At 40.5% G+C, this 12,903-nt stretch overlaps 3 protein-coding genes across 3 annotated transcripts; all 3 read left to right on the forward strand.

The window, feature by feature from the left end:
• Positions 1-430: 430 nt before the first annotated feature.
• grinab (glutamate receptor, ionotropic, N-methyl D-aspartate-associated protein 1b (glutamate binding)) lies at positions 431-5,411 on the forward strand. The gene is made up of 8 exons (XM_029452329.1): positions 431-583; positions 1,200-1,401; positions 1,599-1,954; positions 2,049-2,152; positions 2,596-2,796; positions 3,174-3,302; positions 3,401-3,544; positions 4,542-5,411. The coding sequence occupies exons 2-8, from the start codon at positions 1,229-1,231 to the stop codon at positions 4,692-4,694; spliced, it is 1,260 nt and encodes a 419-aa protein (XP_029308189.1). The 5' UTR covers positions 431-583; positions 1,200-1,228; the 3' UTR covers positions 4,695-5,411.
• A 144-nt stretch (positions 5,412-5,555) lies between these two features.
• Positions 5,556-7,491, forward strand: LOC115021036 (speriolin-like protein). Its single transcript, XM_029451149.1, has 3 exons — positions 5,556-5,718; positions 6,867-6,991; positions 7,057-7,491. Exons 1-3 carry the CDS (start codon positions 5,556-5,558, stop codon positions 7,489-7,491), a joined length of 723 nt encoding a protein of 240 aa, XP_029307009.1.
• Positions 7,492-8,538: 1,047 nt separating this feature from the next.
• smpd5 (sphingomyelin phosphodiesterase 5) lies at positions 8,539-12,847 on the forward strand. Its single transcript, XM_029452359.1, has 8 exons — positions 8,539-8,745; positions 9,801-11,039; positions 11,185-11,260; positions 11,373-11,513; positions 11,623-11,712; positions 11,849-11,912; positions 12,043-12,208; positions 12,445-12,847. Exons 2-8 carry the CDS (start codon positions 9,921-9,923, stop codon positions 12,547-12,549), a joined length of 1,761 nt encoding a protein of 586 aa, XP_029308219.1. The 5' UTR covers positions 8,539-8,745; positions 9,801-9,920; the 3' UTR covers positions 12,550-12,847.
• Positions 12,848-12,903: the final 56 nt, after the last annotated feature.

The following is a 12,903-nucleotide window of genomic DNA, read 5'->3' on the forward strand; positions in this document are numbered from 1 at the left end:
ATTACCCACAGACTTTATCTCCTCGTTCATCAAGTCACATACAGGGTTTCATGCCGCGTTCAAGCATATCGGAGTTATTGATATTAGAGATTCTGACTTGTATAAAGCGTTCACATCAACATCAAAGTCTTAATTATAACTGGGGAAAAGTCGCACATTTTTGAAAACTCCAACGTAATTGCTGCAATAATTCGCAAGTTCCTGAAAACCAAGCAAACATGACTGCCTTACGTCAGCCAAAATACGTCGTTCAATTTTAATAAAACCCACATTTAATGGATATGGTGATGTATTGTTAATGCACACTATTTTCTACACGTCCATCTCTGCATCATACAGGCGTGAGATGTCGTCAGATTAAGCAAACGCTCTCATTGCTGTTGACAGACATGAGTATGTTTCTCATCTCTCCAAGCCTCACCGTTTGTCCTGAACGCGGCATTCCGCATCCTGGGGGCGGAGAGTTAACAGCAGTTTACTGGCATCCACCAAAAAACATTCAAGTGGGACAGAACCTGCGCAAAAATACCGCACATAATTTTGGAGGGGCCCAGCTGGGATTGAAACTTTGATTGCGGGTAATGTGAGTAGTTTTCAAAGACTTAAACTGTCTTAACTTTGTTGATCTTTGGTGCTTTTCATTTGTCCAACCATATTGGCTAACGTTATTGTTTGGTGCAAAAACATGGCCATCTTGTGTTGTAGGTTTTCAGAAAAAACATGAGCTCGTTCTTTATCAAATCATAATGTTAGGAATATCTCTACGTCAACTTTAACTCAAATAGCCCATTGAATGTGGGCTATGTAGACCAAATACCTGTTTGTTGCCTGAAAGTGAAATTTGTGGCCTAGCGACGTTACATTAGGAAAGTGCCCGTGGAAACTCGGTGAAATGTAATGAATTGATTGCGTTATTAAACACGGAGCCCAAACCTTCGTTCAACCCTCAAATAAGTGACGATTGTAGTGGTAGCAACCCGCACAGTATGTGCCACGTATTATTGTTTTAATTAAGTTGTCGATGGATGGTTTGTTATTAATTATGATATTTACCGGAAGTGAACGGTGTCATGTGATCACTGGACTCCACTCTGGGTGTCTGTCACGGTCTGTCATCATCTAAATTTTAACTTGATAACCCTGCATGTGACTTCTTCTTTTTTTTATTTTATTTTATTCCCAATAATCCAACACTGCAGCGGGTCTGTGCTCCCGAGCTAAGGCAGAGATGAGCACCGAGAAGACTGCATACGCTCCCGTACAGGGGGTACACTCTCCATCTTCGCTTCCCGGGCAGCCAGTGTTTCCTACCGCATTTGACATGAATATGCCAGGCCCAAACATGTACGGAGCCCCTGCCCCTGGTGGTTTTTCTGCTCCTGGTGGTTTCCCTGCTCCTGGTGGTTTCCTTGCTTCTGATGGTTTCTCTGCTCCTGGTGGTTTCTCTGCTCCTGATGGTTTCTCTGCTCCTGGTGGTTTCTCTGCCCTGGTGGTTTCTCTGCTCCTGGTGGTTTCTCTGCTCCTGGTGGTTTCCTTGCTTCTGATGGTTTCTCTGCTCCTGGTGGTTTCTCTGCTCCTGGTGGTTTCCTTGCTTCTGATGGTTTCTCTGCTCCTGGTGGTTTCCCTGCTCCTGATGGTTTCTCTGCTCCTGATGGTTTCTCTGCTCCTGGTGGTTTCCCTGCTCCTGGTGGTGTCTCTGCTCCTGGTGGTTTCCCTGCTCCTGATGGTTTCGCTGCTCCTGGTGGTTTCCCTGCTCCTGATGGTTTCGCTGCTCCTGGTGGTTTCTCTGCTCCTGGTGGTTTCCCTGCTCCTGGTGGGCTCCCTTTCCCTCCACCAACTGCTTTCGGGCCAGTGGTTCCTGGAGCTTTCGGAATGAAGCCGGGCGGCCCAGGATATGGAGGCAAACCCTCACCATATTCTCCACCAGATCCGGGCTTTAATGGCAACTTCAATGGTTAGTATTTATAGTATTACATTTTCTATGTATATGTCATTAAATTCGTAGTGTAATTTAATCAATTTGATGTTTCTGGTTGGTGCCACTGCAGATGATGTTTACCATAGTGAGGAGGACCCACCCCCCTTTCATGAGAATCAAGACTTTGATTTTGGATTAGATAACAAGAGCATAAGAAGAGCCTTTATTCGAAAGGTAAGGACAGCCTGTGGTTGGAAAATACTTTTAATGAATATTTTGTATGAATTTTCATCAATGCCAACAACCTGTTTTAAGAATATAAAATGTTTTGATTTATTAATCTGCATCTAAATATGGATTTACATCCAAAATATGTATAGTGATAAACAGGCACAATATACATGTATGTAAAGTAGAGCACAATCTTTTTTTTAATGTAAAAAAGGTAATCCCTGGAATTTGCTCAAAATAATTCTTCCCATACGTTCCACCAAATTGTATTGAAATCAAGTTTTTGAAATATCCTGCTGACATAAAAAAAACATAACCTCTGTTGTTGAGTTAATCATGTACTTGTGTGATACAATATGAGCTCCATCTTCTTCTTTTTTTAAAGACATTCTTTGTTAGAAATGTTATGCGTCTGCTGCCTAATAATAATCCACTCTTCCCTCCAGGTATTCTTGGTGTTGACTGCTCAGCTGACGGTGACATTCGCCTTTGTGGCTGTTTTCACCTTCGTGGATGAAGTCAAGATGTTTGTCATGGTGAACACCTGGACCTACTTGGTTTCCTATGCCATATTCTTTGTGTCGGTTTGTGTGATCAGCTGCTGTGGAAGCGTTCGCCGGAGACATCCTTGGAACCTGGTTGCATTAGTAAGTCTGCTCAGACTTTATTTGGACTGTTGAAACATCATTATGTAGGCCTTTTGGATTATGACTGATACAACTTGTCTTAGAATTATTTTCTATTATCCTTTCTTTTAAAAATGTAGTATGTATAAACAACGTCAATGTATTCTGATGTGGTGTAATGACAGATGAGACTGTTTCCTTTTGGAAAAGCTGACATTTTGTATTTAGGAACTTTTCACCCTACAGTTATGATATAAGACTTCCCTATTCTCAACAGTTTACTCAGATTCAATCCAGATAGAGCCTCACAAATCACTGTTTTGTAACTATAAAATGATTTGCTATTCCCTATTTATGCCATAAAACTTTGCTGACGTATTTGTGTTTCTTGTTTTCAGTCCGTCCTGACTCTCAGTATGTCGTACATGGTGGGAATGATCGCCAGCTTCCATGACACTGACACAGTCGTCATGGCAGTGGGCATCACGGCAGTTGTGTGCTTCACAGTGGTCATCTTCTCTCTGCAGGTTTGTATCCGTCAGTCTCTGCCTCTTGTATGCATGCCATGTGCATCCATCATAATCTGTGATGTGACCTTAATGTCTCTCTTGGCTTCCTCCCACAGACCAAGTACGACTTCACTTCCTGTTACGGGGTGCTTTTCGTCTGTTTAATCGTCCTGCTTGTCTTCGGCATCCTCTGCATCTTCATCCGTAACAAGATTCTGCACATTGTGTATGCTGGACTGGGAGCGTTGCTCTTCACCTGTGTAAGTACTTCAGACCAACAATTATCTTCCAGCTTTACTGAATATGATAATGATTCTGTATGAGTAGCGTGAAATCTCAGTAACCTCTGGTATGGTGGTTTAACAAAACTGGGATGATTGATGAATTTTTTGCACTATTTCTCCTTTTGAAATGTATACTAAATAGCCTAATAGGTAGCTATAGATTAAGGCAGGGAATCTGATCGGTAATAACTGATTTTTGACAAACTCTTGAATGTATGATACCTCTTTGCACTGTTTTGTGGCATTTGTGTAAGTAATCATTAAGTTAAAAGCCACAACAATGCACTGACTGGCCTGTAATTTATTATTATTTTCACAACTGCATAGCACTCGTTGTAATTTTGATGGAGATTGGAAGGATTATGATGCTCGAGTGGCTTGCATTTTAAACCTTGACAGTTACCAGTTTGACCAAAGCACATCTCTTTGCTCACAGCATTGAAACATTACCTGTGAAAGGTTCAACAGCAAAGTGTCTTTCCAGAAACCGTGTCCCATTAATCTGTAATGTCAAAAAAAAAAGCTGTCTACAGTCTTCATTTCAACAACTTTCTACCGAAAAAATAACCCCCTATGAAAGCTGTTGACCGTTGGGCGCCCTGGAAGCCTTATGGTCAGGGTGACCACATAACCACAATGCCCACGGCTTGATTCCCGGCTGGGGGGGGACAGTCGTTGCATGTCATACCTCTCTCTCATCAGATTTCCAGAATCTCGCCTTACTGTCTGTCAAAGTGAATCTGGATTATACCAAATAACTGGAGGGTGTTGCTGGAAAGACACGTTGCTGTTGAGTTTTTCCAAATGTATTTTTGTACTTTCTGTGAGTACCACAAATACAACTCCATTCATCTCCCTTATATTCGAGCGGAAGGTAGAAATATCTCAAACCCTGATTTGGGTGTTCAAGTGCTTGTGATACAACATGTGTGTATATATAAAAGATAAATTGTGAATGACTTCTATGTTACAGTTCTTGGCGGTGGACACGCAGCTGCTGCTTGGCAACAAGGAACTGGCCCTGAGTCCAGAGGAATATATCTTTGCTGCTCTCAACCTGTACACGGACATCATCAACATCTTCCTCTATATTCTTGCTATCATTGGAAGAGCAAGGGGGAGCTGAGCAGGAGGAACAACAGATTAAAGTTCTGACACAAAAACGCTTTGAGTTTGTGTCTAGTGAGTTACCTATATCTTGATTTTAGTTTTGTCTTGTAGTGTGCTTCGAGCTCATAGTTTGAGAATATTTTTGCTTCACCCACTGTACATGTTTTGTTTTATTTTATTATATATATATACATACATACAGTCTATGTTGTAGTTTGGGGGTTCTTTAAAGTTTTATGAAGTATAGGACGTGTTGTATACTACTTTATTTTGAGTTAAAAGTTGATATCGTATGTGATACAAAATCATTATGGTATAAAGATTTGTCACTAGCTTTTTCCAGAACTTTCAACTATGTTGCTCAGTCTTCATCAGCAGAAGGAGTTTGATGAGGACCATGTTATGCGGTTAAAACAGTGGAATAAACTAGTTAAGTGGCCCTCGAGTTGGGATTATTTTTGTTAAACTACTACACTATTTCCAAGGTCAATATTGAATTGTGTTTACCTATAAGCCAGCAGGAATAAGACAGGCAAAAAAAAGAAAAAATGCAGTGGATGAACTTGCATGTCAACAGATCCATCACCATGGCAACTGAGTAAACTACATCAGTTGATGAAGTTTTAAGCCCTAGATTAAGCTAGTAATGCAGACTCTTGGTTTTTTGTTTAACTATGTCAAAAGGTAAAGAATAACCTGTAATGCTATGTATAAAGTTATTTTCTAAACCTGATCTCTGTCGTTTGTATGGACTGAAAGATTCCGGAGAGATTTGCATCAGAGAACTCTGTTCTGTTGTGATTTGATATATATATATATATGATAATTTGATATCCAGGGTGTTTTGTGGCTCAGCCGTGAAACTGGAAGCTCCAAAATGGACCTACTGGAGCAAACTCTTGCTGCCTTGCTGTCAAAAAATGGACAACTCGGGAAGGAAAACGATCTGTTGAAGTCGATGTTAAGTGTAGTCAAGGAAAACGTAGACCTGAGAGGCAGGATGCAGAGCTTCAACAATGAAACTCTGGAGGAATTAACAGGTAATGTAAGTGTTTTTCTCTGCCACTAGATGGCAACCAGGGTGCAGTTCAGAGTTGTCAGGGCAGTGGCAAAATTATTAGAATATAAATTAAATGATTTAATAACACAATTGACCACATTAACCTTAATGATCTGAGGTCAGTGTTCTAATTTCCTTTGTTTTTAAAGCGGTGTAATAGTTGCATTGAGCATGTAGTTACCTACCTGTGAAGCTTGTGCAAGCATAGACTGTTAGGACAAGTAGAAATGGTCTTATCAGTATATACTGATTTGTTTTTTGTTGTGCTAATTTATTTCAATGTAACTTTGTGATGAGATAATTCAAACCAAACCGCTGATATGTTTTTTTTAAATAATATCATTTTTATTTTAGGAAGCAAAGCAACAGTTTCTATATTCCAAAGATGTAGACTGTAACCTATATAACCTAAATATTCCTCTAAATCTTTCCAAGACTTTAGGGTAAATTCACAATTCTAGCATATATGTATTAATGTCTATTCTTTCTCGCAAAATGTACAACTATTATCAATGTAAGTAAATCTTCCAATCATACCATTACAGGGATACTAAGTTGGTTATAGAGCATTTAAATGATGGAAGCCATTATATTTTCCATACATTTTAAATTTAAATTACATTTAAATCCACTAATTCTAAAAGTAAGTCTAATCAAATATCAAACTCAAAAAGTAACAAGTCTACTAGATCAGAATAAAAATCAAATGTTCCTGGTAATATACGCATGTACTGTTTCTGTGTATCAACTTTTGTCATCAATGATAAATACTGACCAGAATTATTCACTTTTATTCATCAGTTTGCTCAACCTCAGGAAAACACCCACCCAGTCTGCGTCAAAACACCTTTGACGAGAGACAATTCAGAAAAGACTTGCAACAAACCAGATTCAAACATGAAAAGCGAACTTCATCCCCTGTCGACTTCACATCTTTCATCCAAAGCTCGATGCACACTGACACAAGTGAAAGAGTACAGACTCAAAGCTCCCTGGTTGATTTTCCTTTTGAGGTGAAAGGTGAGCAATGCCCAACATGCAGACATTTTTGGGCAGTACCAGCACTGTTGCCAAATGGTAACTTTAAAATAACCTCAAAACATATTTATGTTAATTATTTCATCACAGGTCCAGACAGGCTGCTGGGAGAGATTGTCTACCAACTGGACAGGAGGATTCTGTCCCATGTCTTCCAGGGCCAGAGAAGGCTTTATGGTTTCACACTGCCCAATATCCCAGGAAAAATCAGAGAAGTCAGAAAGGAAGACTTTTATTTAAAGAAAACTGGTTGTGTGACTTTGCTGTTCACAGATAAGAGATCAAATCTTGTCCCATTATCTGTCCATTTAGAAAAACAATACTTATAACATTCCACTATTATGACTCAATAGTAAGTCATGTTCTTCTTCCTCTCTTGCAGGTATCCACACACCCGCTGACAGGGAAGGTAGATGAAGGCTACCAGCTTCATCTCACTCAGAGGCACGCTGACCTCATGGAGAGGTTGAACCAACTAGGGTATAAGACAGAACTTCACCCTCCTTTCACTGAGTTTATTGTCAACAACTATGGGATCCTGAAGGACAGGCCGGGTGAAAACAGCGCCCAGTCAATGGACTACAATAATCCAGATTTTCTGAGTACACTGATAATGACCACGGCACCAAGAATGCTTCAGAAGGACCTGCTGCTTCTGCTCACCTGCCTCTGCAACATGGCTGAGAAGGATAGAAAACCTCTCCTTCTCTGGTAGACATGATTCTATCCAAAAACCGGCAAGGATTATACCATCCACAATCTGAAAATGAATAGATGATATGACATGATAAATGTTGTTTGACTATGATTTTGTGCACACAGAAAAAACATGCCATTCTATGGTATTCTAATGGTAAAACCACAAATACATTCACAGTAACATATTTGCATATTCATATACCCTTTGCAAGTATGCACTGTGAAACTGAACAGCCAACTTTATTGAAGCCATGAAGACATAATGCATTCAGTCTTTCTCAAACTGATTCAACGTTCAAACAAAATGGGTAACCTGCTAAAAGACATCTAACTGGTTTGCTATTTGAACCAATTTTCAATAGTATTGGGGCAGTATAATTTCTTAACTTGTGAAAGAAATAATCAGTTAAACATACTGATGCCTGCGAAGCATAAAGGATGTACTGTATGCCATGGACCTGAGCCAGATAATCAAGTTTAATTGGCATTTTGATTACAGTTATGTGGGTGACAACTCAGACGTCTGGAACTAGGCTATTATGCATTTGAAAAAAAAATATTGTTTAGTTGACGATTGATATGTGTAGGTTTGGAGTAATATCACTTGGGGGACAAAAAGCTATTATCAGGAGGTTGTTATGGGCCTTCCTGTTCTCTGGTTACTACATCTAATCGTTCCAGCAGGTAAAATAATCCTCATTACTCAATAATTTATTCTGCAGTAACATTTAGTGCAGGCTACACATGCTGCTATATAGCTTGATCCACAGTGCACTTTATGCACACATTGCTTGAAGTTTAATACTTAACTTAAGTTACAGGTTTTTGGCAAGAAATTAAGAACATTTGCCAAAAAAAAAGTAAACATGCTATTTCTTTTGCAACCATGGTGACTGTCCATAAGTCACTAGATATTTAGAACACTATGAATCAAAGATATACTAACATGGTTAGAGTACCTATCCTACTAATTAGTAGGTCAGATCTTACAACACGTCTTAGAACAAGTCGCCTCAGGTCACGTGCCAGACAGGTCCGACACCATGACAACGCCATTGGGGCGTAGCCTAATAAAGTCAATGTGACGAGGCGCTGAGAACAGCGGGTTTATGTTCAAGGGAACTACTTTACTGAACCGGTTATCTGTTACTAATTATCATTTCATTTGAACTTGTGACAACCTAATAAATAAATGTAGTACAATTAATGTATTAGTAGGTTGCTCGCTGTATGGGTTCATCAGACGGACTGTCCCAGTTTTTGTGCTAAGGTAAGACCATCTGGGCTGCCACTTTAGTCGAGTGTTTTAAGCTAGCTACGCAACAAGACAAGTGGCAGCTTTCATTTGCAATAACTGAAATGTAACGTTACGTAGATTATAAAACCACATGTATTAACTGTGAGGTTTCAATAACCACGTGCTATAATGATACAGCAACGTTGTACGTTTATACGAACCAACGTTTATGTCGATTTGAAAGCCTTTTTGAATCGTTTATTAAGTGAAACTGTTAGCTTAGCATACCTGCACACAGGCGATCCGAGTACCTTTGCTGAGAGACAGACTCCCTCACCTGTGTGAGTGTCGACTGACCAGGCACAGTGACTGAGAAAGCTCGCATCCCGAGACAAAAACACTATAAATGATGGTGGCCTGCTTTGAATGGGAGCTTTGTGTGTATAATCTTGGGGTGTTGTTGGGGGTTTGCAATGCACTAGTTGTATTCTGTCATATTTTTTTTCCAGTTATGGTGTTTAGAGTCCAAAGTCTGCATGGGAGTGACAGTGTTTACGTTATTGTCTGAATGTTCACATTCAAATATATAGTATCCAGGCTCCTTGAATTGGTTTCGTTATATTACAAGTTATGAAAATATTAGATTAGAAATAAAATGTAAGTATAAGATTATAAAAATATGTGGGTAGGGTTTTATCGCTGACACACCCATGTATTATTGTTCTGTAAATATAGACAAGGGCGAGGTGTTTGACAGGCTCATGTTGCCAGTGGTTAGCAACACCGTGCCGATGATGACAGCTGGATTATAGGCTGTTACACCATGTTTTTCTCTGAGTCCTTAAAAGTGATCATGATGTATTGCATAAGCTTGCACTAAGCCGCTCTGGTTTTCCCTCTGTATCTGACTGTATTTATGTCAGTGCCGCTGTCACTTGCTTCATGTTTTCCACAACTGCATATACGGGCATGAAGTCAGTGTGAGAAAGAAAGCCAGTTATTCCTGATAACCCATAATGTAAATGTTTATATGGGTTGTAAGAATAGAGCCTTGCCATAACATTTTCATTTCTCTCTCTTGTCTCTAGTGTCCAGTGGAGCCTATGAGAGAGACTTTGCACTGGAATGAGGCTAGAATGGGAACGTGTTTAGAACGGAAAGTCCCAATGCTGCTCATCGTAATTGTTGCTTAGAACAGTGGCAGAGGCATGGCCCTGCAGGCATCTCCATTTCCTAATGGGTTTGTTGCCGGCATCCATGCTGTGGGATGGGCACTCATCCTACCTTGCTTCTGGTTTCTCGATCGCCTCATTGCTCTGTGCAAGTCTACCACCCTGGAAAAAACCCAGCGACTAGAGCAAGAATGCTACCTCCACCCCCTCAAGGTCTTCTTCGGCTTCATCGTCTTCTTCATTCTTTTTCTTGCTACAGCCCCCTTGGCTTTCCTGGGATTTATTCTCTGGGTACCTCTTCAGGCCTGCCGCAGGCCCTTTCATTACCATAGAGAGACGCCATCCTCACCCGAGAAGGAGACGCACAGGGGATTTGAGCTGGAAGGAAAGGCATCATTTGGATTTGCCACAGCCAACCTATGTCTCCTGCCTGACAGCCTTGCTCGTTTTAACAACCTGGGGCACACTCAACACAGGGCTGCTGCCATTGGTCAACACATTGTACAGGGTGTGTGTCGAACCCATATCCGTATCTTTGTGGACTCCCCCAGCAGCTGTGGTACTCTCAGCCCCTCCAACAGCATATTCCCCACAGCTAACTCCTCTACATATGGGGCTACTGAAAGGCAAGCACAGCCCCCAGTGAGTCATAATTCTGATTCAGCTGAAGTGCATGCTTCAATCCCTAAGTCCAATAGTCACGTGGTCTCTGTGCCCTGTGATGATACAGAAGAGCCCTCGACTGATTCACCTTCTCATTTCAATTCCAATCAAAACTCCAACCAGCAGGGTCGAGCAGGTCAAAGGAGTGCTCCCCGAGCTTTGCTCTCCCAGGGTCTCCGTCAGCAAGACGATGTGCCCTGGGAAGTGTCGTCATTGTTCCCAGCCAATGTGGACATACTGTGCCTAGAAGAGGTGTTTGATAAGAGGGCGGCACAGAAGCTCACTCAAGCACTAAGACCCGCGTTTGGACACATACTGTATGACATAGGTGTTTATGCCTGCCAGCCACCATGCAGATGTTCCTCTTTCAAGTTCTTCAACAGTGGCATATTCCTAGCCAGCCGGTTCCCTGTACTTGAGGCTCAGTACCACTGCTTCCCCAACAGCCGTGGGGAAGACGCACTGGCTGCCAAGGGCCTTCTTTCTGCTAAGGTATCTTGCTTAATATAATGTATTAAACCACTATCAGTTAATGTAGCTGTACTTTTTGTGTTGTGGCATTACTAGTAATTACTTGTGCTTTTGTCACTATGAACACAGGGGAAATGGATGTAATGCTTGTTTTTAAAATTTTCAGGTACTAATAGGGCAGAATCAGAAACGAAAGAAAGTGGTTGGCTATTTTAACTGCACCCATCTTCATGCACCAGAGGGCAAGTCAACATTTCTGATATGGTCTTCTCAGATTAACTTATTTTGTCATTTCCCTTTTTAAGAAAACAAAGATTAAACAATTTGTGATAGCTGGTCTGTTTTCCTAATCAGGGGAAGGAGAAATTCGCTGTGAGCAATTGAACATGGTTACCAAGTGGATTGGCGATTTTCAAGCTGCCAACAAACTGCCTGATGAGGACATTGCTTTTGATGTGCTCTGTGGAGATCTCAACTTTGACAACTGCTCACCAGGTGAATCTCGGACAATTTTCTATTCTTTTGTTATATTATATTTATTTTTTCTGAAGGCATCTTTACCAAAAGTCTTTTGTATTTTATACATGTTTTTCTGTTTGTGTAGATGACACCCTGGAACAGAATCACTGTCTGTTTGAGGAATACAGAGATCCTTGCAGGGCAGGGCCTGGAAAAGAGAAGCCCTGGGTCATTGGTGTGTACCAGTTCAAACCATTAAGCTGCAGTAAATACTGCATACATACAAGACAAATAGTGACGATTATTATTATTATTATTATTATTATTATTATTAATAATTCAGTGGATATTTAATTGGTTTGCATCTAAAGGTACTCTGCTGGAGCAGCCCACGTTATATGAAGATGACATAAACACCCCAGAAAATCTGCAAAGGTACACTCGGGTTTACTTTCTTAGGCCTCTGTACACCACAGCACTACTAATGTGACATGACCAGAACTCCTCACTCACTGTTGATTTGCTGAAGCTGATCTGAAGAGCCACTCTGTTTGTATCTGTGTAGAACTTTGGAGAGCGAAGAGCTAAGAAAGCAGTACATCTCCCCCCCTGTTCCTGTTCCTGCAGAGGATTGCCCATTGGTTTACCCTGAGACTGGCCAGCCGTGGATCGGACGTCGGATCGACTACATCCTATACCGCGAAAGCTCAATTTCGAAGCACTTCCGAACAGTATGTGTCCCTTTTTCTTTTTCTTTTTTTTTACTCTTTCTTCTACTCGGTCTACTCCTGCTTTCTCCTTCTTCTGTCTCCTTAATTTTATAAGTTGAGGTGCCACACATAAGTTATGAAACATTTGCATATGGCCAAACTACAGTCAGTACTTATCAAAAAGGTCTTAAAACAGCAAGTTATCTCTTCATTGAAAGAATAAAAAAACACCACACTCTCTCTTTGTCTCCATACAGGAAATTGAAGAGGTGACCTTTATAACTCAGCTGGCTGGCCTTACGGACCATATTCCTGTCGGCTTGAGACTGAACGTTATTATGGACTCTGACTGTGATGATTAATGATGACTACGGTGAACACAGAGCCACTTGGGAACAAAGGGAACAAAATATTCAAAAATGGGCATTTCTCTGATCTATACAGGCACAACAATATTTTGTTTACATACTAGAATTTGTGGTTTCTATGACAATGTGTTGACCAATTAGATTATTCCTCATGTGGATTTATTGAAATGTTACAATGTTTACAATTTTATACATTTGAGAACAGAGGTATTGATTTTGTAAAACAACCTATTTTTTGGATTTTTGATTAAGATGCTTTTCCTACAGAAATATATGTAAATATTTAATTGCATACCGTGTCTCTTACTTTGTAATGTGCCATCTATTGTGAGTTGCGTGAGTCCCATC

The sequence above is a fragment of the Cottoperca gobio genome, chromosome 16 (assembly GCF_900634415.1).
Source record: "Cottoperca gobio chromosome 16, fCotGob3.1, whole genome shotgun sequence".
In the NCBI taxonomy this organism is placed as follows: domain Eukaryota; kingdom Metazoa; phylum Chordata; class Actinopteri; order Perciformes; family Bovichtidae; genus Cottoperca; species Cottoperca gobio.

Excerpts from the sequence above, each read along its gene's own strand:
- smpd5 (XM_029452359.1), top strand. The coding sequence starts at position 9,921 with ATGGCCCTGCAGGCATCTCCATTTCCTAATGGGTTTGTTGCCGGCATC. Across the intron at positions 11,514-11,622 it reads CTTTGACAACTGCTCACCAG|ATGACACCCTGGAACAGAAT; the intron begins GTGAATCTCGGA and ends CTGTTTGTGTAG. Across the intron at positions 12,209-12,444 it reads TTTCGAAGCACTTCCGAACA|GAAATTGAAGAGGTGACCTT; the intron begins GTATGTGTCCCT and ends GTCTCCATACAG.
- grinab (XM_029452329.1), top strand. The coding sequence starts at position 1,229 with ATGAGCACCGAGAAGACTGCATACGCTCCCGTACAGGGGGTACACTCT. Across the intron at positions 1,402-1,598 it reads GGTGGTTTCCCTGCTCCTGG|TGGTTTCTCTGCTCCTGGTG; the intron begins TGGTTTCCTTGC and ends CCTTGCTTCTGA. Across the intron at positions 2,797-3,173 it reads CTTGGAACCTGGTTGCATTA|TCCGTCCTGACTCTCAGTAT; the intron begins GTAAGTCTGCTC and ends TCTTGTTTTCAG.
- LOC115021036 (XM_029451149.1), top strand. The coding sequence starts at position 5,556 with ATGGACCTACTGGAGCAAACTCTTGCTGCCTTGCTGTCAAAAAATGGA. Across the intron at positions 5,719-6,866 it reads AACTCTGGAGGAATTAACAG|GTCCAGACAGGCTGCTGGGA; the intron begins GTAATGTAAGTG and ends ATTTCATCACAG. Across the intron at positions 6,992-7,056 it reads TCCCAGGAAAAATCAGAGAA|ATCAAATCTTGTCCCATTAT; the intron begins GTCAGAAAGGAA and ends CACAGATAAGAG.